Source organism: Phalaenopsis equestris, unplaced genomic scaffold, assembly GCF_001263595.1.
Source record: "Phalaenopsis equestris unplaced genomic scaffold, ASM126359v1 Scaffold201096, whole genome shotgun sequence".
NCBI lineage: Eukaryota > Viridiplantae > Streptophyta > Magnoliopsida > Asparagales > Orchidaceae > Phalaenopsis > Phalaenopsis equestris.
The window spans coordinates 215726-236742 of NW_018220879.1; the positions used below are offsets into that span (position 1 = coordinate 215726).

The 21017-nt window shown below is 32.8% G+C and overlaps 1 protein-coding gene across 1 annotated transcript in view; it reads right to left on the minus strand.

Moving 5' to 3' along the window:
* LOC110035973 (polyadenylate-binding protein RBP47-like) overlaps positions 1 to 13647 on the minus strand; it is a 15063-nt gene extending 1416 nt beyond the window's left edge. The window contains exons 1-2 of the mRNA XM_020740311.1: positions 13165 to 13647; positions 8405 to 8858 (exon numbers count right to left, since the gene is read on the minus strand). Of these exons, the coding sequence (XP_020595970.1) occupies positions 8405 to 8858; positions 13165 to 13389 (679 nt within the window). The 5' untranslated portion in view covers positions 13390 to 13647. The remainder of the gene's footprint in view (positions 1 to 8404; positions 8859 to 13164) is intronic.
* Between the last annotated feature and the right edge of the window lie 7370 nt (positions 13648 to 21017).

Consider the following 21017-nt stretch of genomic DNA (forward strand, 5'->3'; position numbering starts at 1 on the left):
TATACATATATATATATATATATATACATATATATATATATATACATATATATAGTAACCGATATTTGGGGTAGTCGTTCCCTAAATACCGATTTCCCAAAGGGCATGCGTTCGTCCTCAACGGGGATCAAACCTAGGTCCGAGGGAACTTACCACAGAGCTGCCAACCAACGCGCCGTACGCGGTGCGCACGCCCACACACACACACACGTATATATATATTTTGTATCTGAGAATAGAGAGAATTCACTAGAAAATCACTCTTATACAATATTAGAAGATTGATCCCTTTATTATAATAATATTTTTCTATTTATAGAGGAACTCCTTAGAGCAAAAAAATAACTACTCATTACAAATAGATGTTGAAAGATTTTGCGTTTATTTTTATTGTCTCATTCTGATTTTGATATTATAATTAATATTCTTCCTAGCAGTGCTGCATTTTGGTAATTATTCCCCATAATGCTCGCAAGGTCAAACCCTTATCAACTTATTTGACCTTTGAGATAATTCGGCACTAGTAAGTTCAGCTACAAAGTGAGTTGTCTTTCTTGAATGAGTCGATCCCTTGAACAATGAGATGAACTTAGTCACTTCGACGAGTGGGTGGCATTCTCAAACGAGTGACATGCTCGTCTGCAAACTATTGAGCATGACTCTTTGATTGAGCTAGTAGAAGAGGACCCGCTGGACAATCTAGTCGCCCTTGCGAGTCATCTACCCTTTCATTTAGAAATCATACTAGGCTGCTAGTGTTTTATTGCTTAGACTCGTCCATTCATCAGTCGGTATGGCACTCTTGGCTAGGGAACTCAGTCGTTCATCTTGAAAGGCTATCAGGTTCTAATACCTAGACTAAATCAGGGGGGCATTTGGCTATACACTTATCATGCCATTGACATCATCTATTAAGATCTAATCCATTTAACTAATTTCCAAACAATCTTAAAAATTTATGAAATCATGCATGCTAAGAGTTCAAATGATGTCAAAGAATGAGGAGGTGAAATATAAAATTTCAGTTGGACTGAGACTGATGACTCTACTCCGAAGAGGTGAAATGGCCAACCCTCCAATGAACCGGTTCTATAAGCATGTGAAAATACATTTCTTTCAATGCATGTACAAAAACAGGAGCTTGAAATAACATCTGAGAACTAGATAAGACTGTCATGAATTGCGGGAAAACATTTCTTAATATATAGCGCATGCTTGATCAAAAGGTCTCATCACAGCTTATATTTATATGCATAGCACCCAATTCTTATGTATTTACATAACTGTTGAGTTTGTGGAGCCTGATTTGTAGCCACACAAGCATCCGAATGCACAGGACCGAGAGTCCGGAGCTTTTGCGCTGGGTTGTAGCGCTCAAGCGCTCACTCTGAGTGCAACAGAGGAGGGGGCGCTTCCTTAGGGGCGCCTAGGCGCCCAATATTGGCCGCTCAAGTCCCCATTTATGTGGGCGTTCCTATTTTTTCCAAACAACACGACACTTAGGTAAGTCCAGGCACCTATGCAGCCAGAGCAGTTGGTACGAAATTTCTTCAGTTTAAGAGCCATTTTCGAGCGGCATAATGTTAAGTCTTCTTGTGCATTGTTCTTTGACAAAAATCCTAATAAATGTGAGAATTGTCGGAGAGGAGGATTTCAGTGATTTTGACTTGTTTTTTTTACGTAAAATTGGAGAAGGAAGAGTTCGGAGCTAGGACTTGTAAGTTTCCTTGAGAGAGAAACGGAAATTGAGTGTGGTCTCTGTAACCTCTCTGATTTTCATAGTAGATTTTTTTTGGTATTGTGGCTCTATGGTTTTTTCCATTCTCGGGTTTTTCCATGTTAAATTCTTGTGTGTTTTTCTAGTTTGTTTTTGTTTTGCTTATGTTCGTAAGTTTGTTCCATTTTTATCAAATCTACGTGATCCTATTTCGTGGCGTGGTTTAGATTTATATCGAGTCTAACCCTTGGTAAATTTGAAATTGGATTCTTCAGAGTTACTCAACAATAACTAACACCTGATTATTTTTCAGTGGTATTATTTTTCATATTTATACCACTGAAAAATTTCATATCACAACAAAAATACCATCATTTTAACTTTTAAAAAGTGAAATACAGATCATCATGCAGACTCAGGGTGGTATGTATGTAAAAATCAAAGAAAAGGTATTAGATATGAAAATATAAAGGAATTGAACTGTCATTTATGTAAATCTTCCAAAGATATTTCATAAGAAAATAACAACAGACAACAAGTTAGAATCAGTATATCGGGAAAAAAATCGCAAATAACTACAAATAGAAATTACAATTTAATATCCATCTAACGATTCTTTTGATTTACCCCTTAAAATTTCATATCTCCAAAGATGTCAACTATCACAACCTTAGGGTTGTCAATTCGAGCTAAGCTTTGATGCAGACTTAAGCCATTTAGGACTGAACTAGCTTAGATTCTTATTAACATTAACCTTGAGATGAATTTAAGGATTGGACTGTGATTACCTTTGAGATGCATTAAAAGATATCTATTGAAATCAGTAAAATCCTCCAATGAAGAATGGCAGCATAACATGCCAATAACGCTTTCCCAGAAGTCTACCAACATTTCACATTTCAACTTTTTTGCTTTCATTATTTATTGGTAAAACGCTTTCTGTACGTAGACAATTAAACTAAACAAAATTGTAATCTAAGTAAATTTCTATTTAATAACATGGCTCAAATATTGGTGCTTCAAATTAAGTTTTTGGCATTTATAATCAATTTTAATGTCAAGTTCTTACTTAAAAATAAGATGCAATCAAACTAATTAAAGAAACAATTATTGCATACATACAAATCAATAAAGATAGATGAAATTAAAATAAAGATGTTTGTTGGTCTTAATAGAAAAAAGATTTGCATTTACTAAGCAAAGAAAACAACATGAATACTACCTTTAAATTAACTAGTTATGGAGAATAACAAAGAGGCGAAAAAAAAAGAATCTTCAATTAATTTATGTTGACATCCGAATGCAATATAACCGAGTAATAGGCGATTGATTTGATGGGCCAGGATTTGTTCAACTTATCAATGAAATGTATGAGTGCACAACAAGAGTTATTAGAAGAAAATATAAAGCCAAGGAATTTGCAATCTAAATAGCGTTGAATTAATAAACATATTGAAACCATCCTTTATATTAGTAAGGGATTTTCTTACAATAGCTAAATGAAATCTCGTCATTCGATATTTGCAAATTGATAAACAACAATTATTATATTGTAGATAAAAATAATCAATTAAACATCTTACATTTAGTTCATTAGAAATATCAAATATTACTGCAACAAACAACATTGATAGAATAGTAACAGAATTAAAGTATTGACAGACATTGGGGCTCAACTTCTTACATCTCTCAACCTGCATCTACTCACCCGAAACTCTATTTGCATACCAAAACAATGGCTTCAACCAGCCAACATTACACAAAAAGTTCAAAGCGCCATAGTTTTGGGGTGAGGTGACAGATTAATTCACACAAGATAAGAAAAGTTTCCAAGCCAAACATAAGTAATTCTCAAACAAGCTAGTCACACTATAAATTTAAAGTATTCTATAAAGAGAGCACACTATCACTTATTGTGTCAATTTCAAAGGCCATGCCTTCACATTAAAATGCAGTGGATTATTGTTCGTATATCTAAATTTTCCACAATGTCCCTCTAATTCCTCGCCGATCCATGTGGAAAACTTCACCCAAACGCAAACTCCTAGTGACTTTAAAAAATAACAAGATGGTATATGGGTAACATGTAGTATTAAAGGGCGTGCCACACATTGCACATTTGGATGCTCTAACATAATAACAATATGTCTTACAAACTACTTATCATTCATTTATTTACGTTTCTACAAATAATCACAAGCAATTCTCAGACATCTCTCCACCACACCATAAACACATGGGAAAAATTTTGATCCCAAGAGCAATCATCCACTCCATCATTATCTTACATATATTTCTTGTGGCATGCAAACATTATGTGCTTAATAAAATTATCATAAACATTATTTAAAATGTTTAATTTGTTATCCTGCTACTGGTAATGAAGCATATCTGAGGATGCATAAATAATATCATGTTGAAAATAGGCATGGGGAGGAAAAAATACTTAATTTCATTATTCACATATAAGGTACATATATATATATAAAGAAACCAATCTCTCCTAATTTACAAACTTGACAAATATATCTAGTCTAAATTAGGAAAGAAAATAATTCTGAAATTAAAAAAAAAGAATTATAAGAAAGGGGTTTCCAAAGATAACACCAATCAAATATTTCCATGACTTTTTGAAGCAGCCAGCCGGACCACCATGAGGAGGAACCAAACATCTCAACTTTCCACACCCCTCAGCAAGCTGAGTTATAAATGTTATAGAGACCAAGCTTCATATTGAACTCTAGGAAGGTGCTTAAAAGAAGACTTCGGTGAAGACACCAACTTATCAGTGCGTTAGGATGTAGCTTAGCTATATAAATCCACACGTTTTCATGTAAACCAATGGATTCCATTGAAAAAAAAAGAAAAATTTTCAAGAGGCGACGTGGTATTAAAGGGAGTGCCATACGCTTGGATGCTCTAACACAATAACAATATGTCTTACAAGCTACTTTGCATCCATTATTTTTACATTTATAAAAAAATCGCAGCCAATTCTTAGACATCTCTCCAACACGTACGTGGGAAAATTTTAGATCCCATGAGCAATCTTCCTATCCATCATTCTCTTACAAACATTTCATGTGGCATGCAAATATTTTGTGTTAAATATAATTATCATAAACATTATTTAAAATGTTTAATTATCTATCCTGCTTCTGGTGAAAAGAAATATATATATAGATATATATACGAAGTGACCAAAACTAAGAAAGAGGTTTCCAAAGATATCTTGAATCAAATCTTTTCAAGATTTTATAAAGCAGTCAACTGACCCACCATGGAGAAGAGTAGAACTTCTTAGCTCTCCACACTCCCCCTCAATTCGGGTCATAGATGTAGAGTCTAAGCTTGGTATTAAACTCTAAGAAGGCGTTTAAACGAAGAGCTTTGGTGAAGATATCAGCAATTTGTTGGTGTGCCAGAGCGTAGCTTAGCTATATAATTCAACCATTAACCTTTCCAGAGATAGTGTTTATCAATTTCAATATGTTTAGTCCAGTTATGATGCACTGGATTCTTGGCAATATTGATGACTGTTTGACTGTCAGAAAATATCTGTATAGACCTATTAGAGGTGTAGTTCAATTCCTTTAATAATTTATGAATCTAGATCCCTTGAAAGATTCCTAAGGCAAGTGCCCTATATTCTGGTCCAACACTACTTCTAGAAACAATAACTTGCTTCTTACTTCTCCATATAATCAGCATAGGAGCAATAACTTTTGGTGAACTTTTTGTCAATGAGTTCCTCAACCCAAATTCAATCAGTATAGACTTCTACCTCTATGTTTTTTATTTTCTCAAAAAATAATTCATAACAAGGAATTTTTTGAGAAACCTCAGAATTATGTACATCTCCAAAAATACTCTTCATTTGGGTTATTCTATGTGTTAGTTCACGATGTCGACTGAGTGTAATATCTAGCATCGAATGCAAGGTATATGAGTTTTCCTACTAATCTTTGACATCTTCCATTATGAACAAATACACTTCTCTATTATAAATACAACACACACACACACACAAGTGCACACACGCTCAAACATGCACGCGCACACACACACACACACATTTATCCATGTAATGACAAATTTATTGTAATAATTTTCATTCAATATTGAGGAAATCATCATCATTAAATTCCAATAGATGTATATATATATATATATATATATATATATATATATATATATACACACACACACACACGCAATAATGTTCATTCAATATTGAGGAAATCATCATCATTAAATTCTTATATATATATATGTGTGTTGTATCATCCTCCTTCATTCTACACATAGGGCATCTAGAGGCTAATTTCAAGCCCTTAAGCTTAAAAGCTTATTTCAAGCCCTTAAGCTTAAGAATGTCATCCAATGGGATTAACGACATAAGATAACGCCAAAGAGTATATATATATGTGTGTTGTATCCTCCTCCTTCATTCTACACATAGAGAAATTCTTATATATATATATAGGCACACACACACACACCCACACCCACACACATACATCCATGTAGTGTCAAATTCTTCGTGATAATGTTCATTCAATATAGATAAAAGCAATCCGCTTCCTCAAAAGAAGTGTCTTCATTCAATATCGATAAAAGCAATATGCTTCCTCAAAAGAAGTGTCCCTAGTAGGTCTGCAACATCGCTTAGAATTTTTAATTGGAGAAAAGTAGAATGAACCTACATTGCAATTTGAGAGACGTCATTGTTTAGGAACTAACTCTTTATATTTCTAAAATCATTCTAAGATGATTACATACCTAGTTTAAAATTTAAAATTCAAATAACTCGTATAATGAGAGAAGTGTTAAAATGGTGCCTTGACTAATTGCAAGGGGCCATTTTAGTCTCAGATTTTGAAAGAGAGCCAAAATAATCCTCATTGACTTTTAATAGGTGTTAAAATAATCATACAGTTAAAACTAACAGAAATTGATATCTAGGATGTTAAAAATGGGGTATTCATAGAATTTATATTTTATTTTTTATTTTTGAGTAATCTAATTCATTACTAACCTTACTTTAATTCTATTGTAATGAAAATCATGAACTTTTATTTTTTATGATAAGATATTAAAAATTTAAATTTATAAATTGATTTTAGTTTTTTTTCAAGACTAAAATATATTTTGAAGCTGTTATTAGATATGTACAATTAGAATTACTTGATTTTATAACATTTAATTGACTATAATATTTTTTTAGAAAAAAACAATACTATTGTACATATTGTTCATTAATGTATATTTGATGTAATGTAATAATTATATTTTAGTCTTTTGAAAAAGAAATAAACCAATATAAAAATTTAAAATTTTAACAGCTTATCAAAAAAAATTGTGAATTTCAAAACAAAGGAAATACAATAAAATTAGTAATGAATTATTAAACTATAATTATTGAATAATAATAAAAATTCTAATAATACCTCCATTTTTAACACCCTAAATATGAATTTTCCTTACTTTTAACTGTGAGAGTATTGCAACACCAGTTAAAAGAACTGGGGCACTACTTTGACAATTTTTCAAGTTCTGGGATTAAACTGAGCCTTTGAAAATAGTCGGGAACTATTTTCACATTTTTCTTCTTATATAATAAAGGCATGAGTAATCATCTCACATATTTAGGGTCATTTTTTATTACTTTGTATGTATTTTTTAAGTTTTTTTTTTTGTTTAGTTTTAACTTGAAATACAAGTTTTAACTTGAAATACAAACATATTTGATACTTAAATGTAGCATTTTATTTTTATTGAATATTTCATAAGTCAATTTTGAGGTAAATTTGTAGGTTGGTAATGAAAGCCATGGCAATAACAGTGACATTGACCAACAGTGAAGGTGTTTGTTGGTTAACAAACAATGAAGGTAGCAAGCCCCCAACCGATGGATAATGGTTAGCAACAGTCAAAGATGATGGCGAGTACCGCTGGAAATATAACTAAAAAATCTTAAAGATCTTTTTTTGTGTGATTATGAACTAACTAGATTTGTTTTTAAAATAGAAAACAAAAGATGATGAAAAATACATATTAAAAGAATTTAAAAAAATATTAAAAAATAAAAATTAATTCCAAATAGCACATAAGAAAATGATATCAATTAAAGAAGAAACAACAAAATTTCTTTGTCGGTGATGAACTTTCCCAGCCTATTACATCAATTAGAACTAGTTCCTAATATAATTGTTTCTAAGACTCCATACTTCTTTGCAATTCAAAGGTAAAACACCAGCAATGGGATGATTAATGAGAGAAAACATAAAAAATTAAAATAGGAAAAATAAAATCATGAAATATAAATTTTATAAATTCAATCAAATAATAAATTTAAAATGTAAGAAGTATCATAAAGTAATGTACATTTCCATAGATGGATAGTGCGAAAACGTACTGACTAGAAACAACAATAGTATTTAGGCTTAAGATACTCCTATACTACACATCTAATAAGCATGGTTAACAGCCTATGCAAAAAATCTCTTTAATTTAGTTGTAATAATGGAAGGGATAGAAAGCTCATTCAATTGGAATTTAAAAAAATAACTAAAGAAAATAAGAATAGCCTAGTGTAACAACAGCAAGCACAATAGAACAAATTGAAGACATTACAACAAAAGTTTGACAATAAAATTAATGATGCCTGAAATGAAAATTACATACCTGATATTTTTCTAGGAGTTGCAGCTCCAATTCGCATGGGTCTGCTAGAGCAATAAACTCCATTCATCTCAGTCATGGCAAGTGCTTTCTCAGTATCATTTCCAAATCTCACAAAACCATATCCTTTTGAGCGGCCAGTATTCGCATCAAATACTACCTTTGCAGCCTTTACAGAAGGATATTTCATAGAAAAAGTTTCTTGTAACAAAGTATCAGTGACATCAGGAGCCAGGTCACCAACAAATATAGAGTGATCCGGTGCAATATCGTAACGCCTATCACCCATGCTAAAAGATGCCCAATTTAACCTAAAAGGTTGGTCACTATTAAGCATCAAAACGCCCGTTAAAGTCTGAAGTACTCTCTCAGCCGCTGAATGCGTGAAGAACTCTACAAAACCATATCCTTCTGACTTCCCTGTTTGCTTATTGCGTATCACTTTTATGGCGCAGACCTGTCATAACAAGTTCGAGAAATAGCAAGTAAAAGATAGAGTACATTAGAATTTTCCAATTATAAATATTAGCATTACAACTTAAGTTAAATAAAAGGTTTATTGAATAATATTATGCAAGAAGTGCAACAATTTTGACACGCTACATAATTTACATCTTTAGTCATTTTAGAAAGGTTTGCAACAATATCGTATCATGAATTTTAAGTTGCACAATAAGCAACTTTTTACACCATCCCTAAACATGGCACTATCATCATTGTCTGTTAATGAACTCTGTTCCTAATGATTATACCAATATCCTTTCTGTTATCAACTGTTACAATGGTTAGAGGCAAAGCTCAAACTTTTTCAGCATCTAACATAAAGTTCACAGACTTTACATTTTGTTATAGAAAAACAGGATACATGCTTCTAAACAAAAATCAAGTACCAAAGCATGAAAATCAAGGAACAATAAAACAGGTAGGTAGCAGTAAGAGGTCATTAAAAATGTTTAGCTGACCAAAAGTATAATCAAATTGTCCTTATAGTCAACAAGGATCAGGCATAATGAACTCATACAAAAAAAAAAGCATGCATACCTTTGCAATAATTTATGACCTGACAAAAGTATTCCAAGCAAAGTCATCTTTCCTATAATGAATATTAACTATAAAAAATCATTAAAAACATACAATCATCTTGAAACATTTAAACTTCTATTCATGATTTAAAATTTAAACTTGACACGTTCTTGAGAGGGTCAAGATCCCTTTGGAAAGGGTTGTTATTTTTATCTTTTTGAAATTTAATTCTGTGTCCCTAGAATCAAAGTAAACAAGACTCCCACCAGATAATGAATTACTGCAACACCAATCAAAAGAGAGTTCTCTAGCAATGCAAATTTATAGTCGAACACTCAACAATTAAACCCTCAAAATCACTAGTCTTACATTTACATGTAGCTTTTAAAGACTTCTACAATTTTTTTTTTTTAACAAAAAACATAATCTTGACAGCATTTTTATAGGCATAAGTACAAATTAGACCTGATCTTTTATGATTGAGGTAAAGTTGGCAAGGTTACAGTAAAATAAATTTTAAACAAGCAAGTAGTGCAAGTAAAATTCTAAACAACAAAACAAAGTCATTTAAATACCTTGGTAATTGCGACATTGATGAAAAATTCAACTAGAGGACATACAATATCTTAAATTTAGTGCATCAGGTTCCTAAACTCATAAAAAGTCAATATCATATCAAACATACATTTATGGTTACTCTTACGAAATCTCAATCCAGTAAGAAAGTAGTTTATTTATGGCCTCTGGCTGTGTGATCTTGCAATGAAATATCACTACAAAATGAACAGTTAAGATTGGGATTCTCCCACAAAGTGGTTCATTATAAATAGCACAAACATGTTACAATCACAATCAAAACCCGAATGCTTCCAATAACTCAACCCCTTTACATTGTAGATCATAGGTACAATTGATCTGGTAAAAAGCCCTTTGCCAGCCAAGGTATCAATCTAAAATAAAAAGAACAGTTACTCTATGCCTAATAAACAACCTTACCCGAAACTTCTTTTTCATCATTGGGAGACACTTATAGGAAACTTAAAATCAAATCTTAAAATACTGACAATGGTGTGAAATCTTTGGATAGTTTCGTATAAAAAATCTATTATTTTTAAAATTTGACTTGAAACACAACAAAAGCCATCTATGAAAAGCCATCTACAAATTTTTTGAGCCTATTGATTTCTAGGGACTTTAATGGAGAAGCTTCCTCTTTCCAGTTTTGGTGAGTCTTACATATGCTATAATAATAGATAAATTACAATAGAAGTATAATCTTAAACCTTAAAATGATATCATAATGATCTTTAAATCTCCTTTCAATATGCTTCTGAAGTATACAATTATCATACAACTCATATTCATTAATATTATTGTTATATTATTTTAGCTGAGTGCTTCGACAGTGTGAAGTAAAATTAAATGTTGATTATTTATATTCATTCTTTATTTCTACTGAATGAATCATCAAAAACTCTTTTTACCACAAAGATAGGACATAGGGCTAATATTCGCTCAACAAATGCGGTCATCAATATTGAGAATCCATCATCTAGTTTGGTGACTTGAAAATTTCAGCTAGTATTGCTATTTCTTCATTGTATGCTTGTTCGGGGTCGTGTGGAAAAGCCTTAACCTGCGAAAACATCTACATGATGTGCACACCGGCCCATGCATCAGAAACATACCTTACATTCTTAAGCAATCTTTCATGCCATGATGGAGTTTGAGTTGAATGATTCTTACAACTTGAAATTTACATACCTTATTGTTTTTAGGATACACTATGCCATCTTCATTTTCATTGAGCGACTCAAATCAACTCCGATCTTGACGCATAAGGTAGTAGAATCTAGACACCAAGGTCTAGGAATTAATCCTTGCTTAGATCAAAATAAGAGATTGAGAAGAGCTCAGTATTGCCAAAGCCATACTACTTTGTTGCAACACTACGTCCATCTCTAACCATATTTTGGTTCTAGTTTTTTCCCGTAAAGTTAATGCATTTAGAAATGTCCTTCTTATGACAAAGAACCTTCTTACTCTTAACTTGGATCTTGATAAGTCTTGGGCTTTGTTTCCAATTTCCTTGATCTTCCACTGAAAGTTGGCGCTTTAGCTGCATTATTTTAATTAGATACAACGCTTCTTTGAATTTATTTTAAATTTAGTGCATAAATTACTTTATATTTGGCCAAAGAATTCATTCCATAACCAATGTTAATAAATTGTTCATAGCTACTTGGCAGTTAACTTAGGAGAATAATTGTCTGATCTGCATCTATTCTCACACACATGTTTCTTAATCAAGAAATATATGATTAAACTTGTTTTTTGTGTTTATTCAATAATTTAAACACACAAACAAGTTTAATCATATATGGGGTGGTGTTGTGGGGTGGGTAGAGAGAGAGAGAGAGAGAGAGAGAGAGAGAGAGAGAGAGAGAGAGAGAGAGAGAGAGAGAGAGAGAGAGAGAGAGAGAGAGAGAGAGAGAGAGAGAGAGAGAGAGAGAGAGAGAGAGAGAGAGAGAGGGAGGGAGAGAGGGAGAATAAATGAGGAGAAAAGAATCTTTACTACAAGTGTCTTTAAAATAAGGGCTGAGAATGCATTTATAGCCACACCTCAAGTTAATTGTGCCGATTGAATCATACAAATAACTCCCAACTCTAACAAACCAAAAATCATAAACAAAAATAAGTAAAAGGAGGTAAAGGACAAAAATAACTGAAGAAAAACTTATAAGCACAAATCTTTGTATGGCAATTTTGCACTTATTGCAATATGTTGCATAAATAAAATTCTACAATGCGCTTATATAAATGGAAGACTTTCTTGCTCAACAAGTGTTCTCTTTAATCATGAATTCATGAATGCAGTGGACACACAACACTTAAATTTTGATTTCTCATTTCCATCAAAAATTAAAACTACATTTTTTTGAAGTAGTAAAGACTAGATGAAATCAAAATGAACAAGAAACTTGTTACATCTTAATCTTAGTAAACATCCCAATTATGGCCTCGTGGAAAATATTTTAACCAATAAAAGATAACGGTGTGATCATTGAATATGAATTTCAAATTTTAATCTGATGAAATAATATATTGATTTAAAGGGAACTGAGAAGACCGGAAAAACTCGTTAGGCTGTTTCATTCTGAACTGAATATTCATGGTTTGGCATCTTGTGACATATTTATGACTTTCTTTAATCCAATGTCCATGCGCGTCCTCTAAATCTCTTAAAAACTAATAAAGCGGTCACAAGAAGAAAAAAAAAAAAACTAGAAACGAGATAATCTCCAATGGCTAATTTAAAATTGTGTCGGAAATAGTTAGAAGCGTTTATTACTAAGAATAGAGATTTCTATAATTATAAAAAATTTCCTAAACATTAAAGGAAAATTGCGTCTCACTTTCCAGTGACAAAGATACTGTTATCACATAAATTAATGTTTGATTTTGGATTTTTTTTTTCCTTTCCACAAAAACTCCTGTATTAGTTATTCAACATCCAAATTTAATTCCATGGCAGAGCTAAAAATAGATCACATTAAATAGAAATCTATATGATCGGATTACCCCCTTATCAATGCAAGCTCGTAATGCCAGGATCATTAAAAAGTCCGCTCATCAGATTTATAATGCCATAACCAGACTATTTTCTCATTCACGAAGATGAAAACATCAAATCAAGAGAGGAAAATAAAATTCAAGACAATAAGCGCAGAAATCCAGACCTCGCCGGTATGTGCAAAACAACTATGCAGATAATTTTCATCCATCCAGTAATGGAGATCTCCAACCCAGATTGTCTTGTTCTCCTCGGTGCTGCCTTTTCCTTGAGGCGGCTGAGAAAGCATGAGCTGGGGATAGCCGAAGAAGCGCGGCGGCGTAAATGGCAGCGGCGGAGGTGGCGGCGCCATCGGGTGCTGCATCATCAAAGTCGCCGGCGGATACTGCATCGCGGCCTCCGTGGATTCCGGTGGCGGTATTCGGGGGCAAGGAGGTGAGAAAAGAGGAGAGCGGCGAGGGCGGGGAGCCGGCAGTTGAGGAAGGTTTTCAGGTTGCAATTTCCCAGGGGCGTTGAAGGATATTTATAGGAGAGGCGGCTTCAAGGCAAGGTTTGACAACAGCCGTCGGATGACGCCTGCGAGGTGCAGTGGACGGCCTCGATGAGCGGTTCCATGGCCTTTGCTTGGTTTCTGTAGACAAGTGGAAGCGAGCAAATTGTGGCTGGATATGGGGTATATTACGGAAAATATAGGGTTAGAAATAGAAAATTCTGAGAAGCCCTGGTTGCTGGTGCATTTTAAAATTATTATGATATATGATTGGCTGCAGAGTAAATTATAAGATTAATGTGTGCCGATGATAGAGTGATATTTTAATTTTTTTTTTTTTGTATTGCATGAAGACCAATCACTTATATACTAAAGCAGCAGGTAGGAGAAGACACCAGGATTTTATATGAAAGGGATCTATCCCAGTCAAAATAATTCACTATCTGTTTGTAAGTATAACTCTTCTCATGAATTAGAGAAGACAGAATTACAAAGTTGATAATTACAAATGATATTTGGTCACATAGATCGCAGTTGAAAGTTTTAAGGTCGTAGTTGGTTGTGACACAAACAGTAGTTGACCACAAAGGTCGTCGTTGGAAGATGTAATAGCATTAATCAACCACAGAGGTTGTAGTTGGTTATTGCAATAACATCAGTGGGTCATATTGGTCATAATCGATAGTTGTAACAGTATTAGTCGGTCATAGAGGTTGCAGGTGGAAGCTTTAATAACATCCGTTAGGCATAGAGGCGTCGTTGGAAGTTAAAGTTGTGTCAGTCGGCTACAGAGATCATAGATGGTGACTACAATAGTGCCAATTGGTCACAAAGGTTGTAGTTTTAAAATCGTATTAGCGTAAATTGGTCATAAAGGTCGTAATTGGTGACTGCAATGTCGTTACTTGGCCACAAAAACCGTAGATGGAAATTATAATAGCGCCAATTAGCCACAGAGGGCATAGTTTGTGATTGCAATAATGTTACTTGCTCACAAAAACCATAGTTGAAAGTTGGGCATAGAAGCTGTATTTGGAGATATAAAAATGTCAACTGACCATAGAAGCTGTAATTTATGACCATAATAGGGTCACATAGTCAATTGATCATAAAGACCATAATTGGTGACTGCCACCCTTCTCTTAAGGAGGAGGTTATAATTTTATATCAAACACTGCATTTATCTTTAAAGAAGGACGTTATAATTTTATATCAAACACTGCATTTATCTTTATACAACATAGAGAAAACTTCAAGAGTCTAAAGAAAATATTTGTATTCTGAGTAAATCAATTATAAAAAGTTGTCATTGAGAGTTATTGCTGGTTCTTTAATATAGTGTTATTCATTTACATCATATTCGGGTTACATTTTTAACTGTATTTGAGATATGTCATTACAACTAATTCTAGATACTTTACCACATCGTTTATTGAACCCATCATTACATCGTATTCAGGAAACACAATTACACCATATTTAAGGTACATCATTACACAGTATTTGAGATATGTTGTTAGTTAGCGGAGTTTGCCAATAATGGTGAGTAGGGACAGATGATAGCGGTCAACGTTGGCCAGTGGGCAGTGAACAATAGTGGTTGATGACTACAACGGCCAAAAACTATCATAAAAAAAATTAATACAACTTTTTTCATTATACCTTACGTGGGATACATTGTTACATCATGTTTGGGATATGTCATTATGCCATACTTGAGATATGTTGCTATGTCATAATTAGGAAACATCGTTAGCTAGTAGAGTTCGATGATGACGGCAAACAGGGATGACTGACAATGATTGATTACAGTTGGTGGGCGGTGGTTGACTGCTATGGAGGTAATAAATTGTTGTCAAAACTTTAATACAATGTTTCTTGTTACACAACATTTAGAAAACATCCTTACACCTTATTCAGGATATGTTACACCATATTCGAAATACATTGTTAAACTAGTAGAGTTTGTCAATGGCGGTGAGTAAGGGAAGCTGGCAATGATCGATGATGGACGGCGGGTGGGATTGACGCAGGTCAGTAAACATAGAGGCTAGAAGTTATCGTTGGGTCTTCGAACCATAATAACATTGTAATTTGACTCCTTCCCTTGGGGGTCTACTTATAACCTACGAGGGAGGGGCAATTTTGTCTTTTGGAGTATAACTTCCCTAATTACCTGATTGAAAGACCAACATTGATCTTCCATAATTATAAGGATTTTCTTAATGATATGAGGACCTTAATAGTCTCAAAATTAAGTAATCTTAGGCTCGTTGAATTTCAGACACTCAATTTGCATATAAATATGTCAAATTTGGAGTTCACTTGATCATTTAATTAAGGATTTGAAGCCTCTAAATGTGTTTTAATGACTTGATCTAGACTTGATTAGATTTGGATCAAACTAATTTTAGTATCATCAAGTTCTTCTTGTTGATTCGACTAAATTGACTAAAAACTTGTAAAAAATGAGACCCTATATGAACTTGAACTTTAATATGTAATATTTATTATTAAAAAATGAATCGAGATTTATGTCAGATGATAAAAATTTGTTGATGACACACAATTTGAGCCCATTTTTTGAGTGATTTTGTTTGCTTCATCTAAAAAGTAAACTTCAAACACTTCAAAATTTTATACTTAAAGGATATTTAAGCTCAAGGATATTTTGAGATAAAGGAGAGCTATCCAATACTTTGATCATGTTATCATTGTTAGAAAGGATATTTAAGCTATCCAATACTTTGATCATGTTATCATTGTTAGTGTTGGAGGCGGTCAAACAATAGTGGCTTGTCATTTTGCCACGTAGGCATGTATGATTGAGCATACATGCACATGTGTGTGAGTAAATAAAGACAATGATAACATAAATATGTAATGAGATTCGAAGGCAAGCATGGATGTAGGTTAATATGCAACAGAGCGTGTGAGAATGAATGGATGTGGTGGTAGAGCATGCGCGCGCTCGTGCTTGCATGTGGACATGCTTGCACGACGAATCAAGCATGTAGTTATGGGGTGCGGGGGTGTGCACAAGGAAAAATGCTCGCAATAGTTGGGTGCACGGGCATGGGTGTCACTTTTGGCTCAATTTGATGTCAATGCATCACGTAAACGCCTTAGTGTGAAGCCCCGTGAAAATCACCATAACTATGCATGCATATCTTTGATTTACCATTATGACCCCATTTCAGATAAATAATGAAAAGATAGAGGAAATGGAGAAGGAACACTTCCATTTCTCAACATCAGGGCACCTGTAGTTTCACTAAAGTGCCATAATAAAAAAAAAATAAATTTTCATCCCAAGGGTTGTCTCCAATTAGATGGATTTTAATGTCACGTTAGTGGCGGTGTCAGGACTCCCTACTTACACATGTCATATTTTAAGCCATGAACTATATCTTATCGACCGATGTGACATTTTTCACATCAGCAGCATCGAGGCACCAGTATTAGCATTGAGGCACCAAACCCTGATTTTTGCCCTTTTAAATGTGCAGTGGTGGTATGTCCTTAGAGCCAAAACTATTAAAATAACCGTAACCCTTGAGCTTCCAAGGGTGTAAAATGAGGCCTTTTTCTCCCCATTTGGTGCAAGATCATTTTCTTCCTCATTTTGAGTGGTGAAATCTCTCCTTGGGCGTTTAGAGTGCGTGAAATTCCTCTACATCTTATTTTCTCTTAAAGGGGTAAACTTTTTTGGTTTGTTTGAGCCCCTTTTAAGCTTTTTAAAGTTATTGGATTGTTGGTTAGAGCTTCTTGTAGCTTTACCCTCTTCCAACTGTGATATTGTACGATTCACACTCATCATCCTGCCATCCTCTCTTCCTCTTTGTTGGAGCCTCTCAATATCAGTATTACTATTCATGGTAGTCGTAGGAGTTGGTGAAGTAGTCGGCTAGGCTTTAAGGCTTCAAACATCACTCACCTTTGTGTAGGCAAATATCCTTTGCCTTTTGTGATTTTTTTTTCTAATAAAGCGTTAGGTTATGTGTTAGAGCAACTTTAATAGATTGTTGTTATAAAAAAAATTAAGTTATGTCCCCCTCATTTTCTTATCATTGCCACGCCTCTTGATGCTCCTTTGAGCATAAGGCCTTAGTTTGCACAGTGTCGTGAGGTTACCCTTTGAGCATTACAACACCATCTCTTTTTTTAGAGTGAAATGATGTTCTAGTGTCATGTATTGGCCTTTGACCCTTGTTTTAACCCATTGGTAGTTATGCATCATTCCCTTTATAATAATGTAAGGTCGTCAAGTTTAGTTTAAATTAGTGCTCAAATGATAATTTTCTTCATTATAACACCAAGTCCGCAGATCGAACTATGACATTGCTCTCAACATCGTGGCCCTAAATGGACTTTACTTTCAAATGGCTTAAAGTCACAACACCAGTTTAAAAGTGGTGGTGTTAATCATTACCTTATGGTTTAGTTTTGTGTTCTATGTTGATATAAATCCAACATCGTAATCTTTTTTTTTTTTATTAATATAATAACCTTTTTCACTATAGCATATAGCATAGGGAGTTAACCATCTTTTATCCTTCTTTTTCTTGAACCACAAAGTCAATGCAGTGTCTTGTGGAGTGCAACAAATACGAGCACCCATCGTTCGGTCATGATGAATTTTTATTGGTAGAAAAACTATCAAGTCTTTTGATTTTCATCAAGCTAAAAAAATATGGTGGTTTTGTCTTTTCGGTTGTTGGTGCACCCTTTTGTATGGGTGGTGACCTTGTTTGATTTTTTTGGTCATATCTTTAAACTACTTTGGTGTGGTTTTTTTTCTGTTCGCCATAGATCTCAAATGATTTCTATCTAAATGATTAGATGTGAAATTTGAAGAATAATAAATCATTCTAAGGAATAGAAATATCAATTTAAAATAGATCTAACTAAAGATGATGAAAATCTTTGTGATTCATGGATCTATGAAACTAGAATTGTTCCTTACCTTACAAGTTTAAGATAATGTTTATTTTATTCTTGAGTCTAATATCACTTTGAAGGGGCTCCCTCATAATTAATTACATCTCAAGAATTACTCTTGAGAACACTCTTGATTAAAGTTATGTCTTATATCTTTTTTGATTATCAATGAATGTCTATGGATATGTTTGAAGACTTAGATAGAAGGATAAGCTTGAACAATGTTAACTTCACTTGAGCTAAGCAATTTGAGTTTATTGAGTTAATTTCAATTCTAAAAATTATTTTTAAGTACAATTTAGGTTTGTTGTTAAATTTTGAAAAGGGTGTTTAAAAATTTTAAAAGTTAATGAAAAACATTGAGTTTTGTGAAATTAAATTGTTAAAGTATATAGATTTATTTTAATTTGTTTTAAAAAAATTAGTTTGAGAATTTTTAAAGTTCATTTTTAAAGTTTAAGGGTTTTTTATTATTTATTAAATTAATTAAGATTTATTCAAGTTGGTAGAATTCAATTTTAGTTTAATTTTAATGTTAGTTTAAAACTTTTTAAAGGTTTATTAAGGTTTTTTATAGTTTAGTTAAGTCCCTTTAAATATTTTAGGATTTGTTTTAAATATGTTAAATTTGTTAAAATTTATTAAAACTTGTTAAGATTAATTAAGGTTGAAGTTTAATTAAGTTTAATTTTTTAAAGTTCATTTATGTTTGTTAAGACTTATTAAAGTTTAATAAATTTACTATGACTTTTATTATTTAAGGTTAAAGCTGGTTAAAATTAATTAGAGTAATAATTAGGATATATTTTAAATTCCTTTATCCTTAGGATTTGAGCTCAATAATTGAAAGTCAAAGTAATGGTATAGAGCTTAAATTTGGAATTCAGGTTTAAGGTATATATTTGAGCTAATTTGAAAATGATTCTGAGGTGGATCTGATTTAAATAGGTTTGGAATAGACTTGAGTTTGTTTTGAATCAGATTGGAATTGATTTTTGAATTTGACTTAGATTGGTTAGTATTTTAGTTTGATGTTGATTTGATTTAAATAGGAATTGAGTTAGGACAAATTCAAACTAAAGAGTAGAAAAAGGTAGAGGTTTTCTATATGCAGGTGAAGCCCTAAACTGAATGATGTTAGAAAGGACGCTATAGATGGATTAACCTAAATTTTTGGATGCATATGGCTTTCCATCATGTTGGGTACATTATTATACTTAAAATATTAACCAACAAAGTAATAAGAAGCTCCCTTATGTCATAGTAATGACTTAAAGGTAGATCATCATTTTATTAGATGTTTTTGGAGTATCTTCATCAGTAAACTTGAGTTTTATTGGATGTTTTTGGAGTATCTTCATCAGTAAACTTGAGTTACTTCATTCTAGGATACTCCTATAGTCTAAGGGTATAAGTCATTTATTTTATATGCCATAGTTCTCAATTCTATATAGTATGTTAACCTATGCTTCTAGATTGAACAAATCCAGAATATGTGTGGACCTAGGTTTTTCTCTATGTTGGGTAATATAGGGTTCACAATTTAGAGCTATCGTAGAATGTGGTTATAAAAATATATAGTTAGACGATTATTATGTTAATTCAGAGGTTCACTGTTTATATAGTGATTTGCTTATTCCTATGTTTGTCATTTATGGTGTTAAATCAAAGTTTTTCTAATGTTCTCAATTTCAATTTTCTTAGGGTTTTAGTTGGTGTTAATAAATCACAGTTCTTTAAGTTTTGATGTTTTGTTTTCTTTTCTAAGTGTTCTTATTCCTCATTCATAAGGTATTTAGTATGTGGAGTCTAAGTCTTTATATTCAGAAAGATTAAACCTAAACCTTTTACTTTAACACTTTTCATGTTCAAGGTTCACTCTTATTCTCATTGAAAATATTTTATTTTCTCATGCAATGAGGATTTTTCTAGAAAAGTAATTTGTCATGTTAAAATTGGGTGAGCAAAATGAATTTACTTTCATATGGAAACATCTAGATTTTGAATGGTCCAAGACTCATATACTCATAAGCCCAGACTACAAAATTATATATTTCTAGAGAGAAACAATATTCATTTAGGAAAACACTCTTGCTAAGAAGTATATTAGACTTACCTAGGCTAAGCACTTGAGAGAGCTTGACAAAGTTTATCAAATTCATTTTTCCTATGCTCACAGAATAAAACATGATCTTAATTTATTAGAACTAAATGAAAATATGACACTAAATAGGACACAATGGAGAAAAATGATTCATGTAGGCGACCCCACGTAGTGGGATTAAGGCTTTTTTGTTGTTGTTATTGTTGTATTTTGATACACCAAAAATATATGCATTTTTAGACCCATATTTTATACTCATTTTTGGTGATATTGCACTTTAATGGAAGGTATTTTGTATGTTTTATTACAGGTTGTTAATTTTTAGGACTTAGAGCAAAAATGATGAAATTTGGAGTCAAAATGGAGTTTTTGAAAAATCGTTCAGTGTCGTCGGCACCCAAGTCAAAATGAAGTTTTTGAAAAATTGTTCAGCGCAGACTGGACGCCGACGACCCCGTTTAACAGAGAAGCCAGATTTAATTGG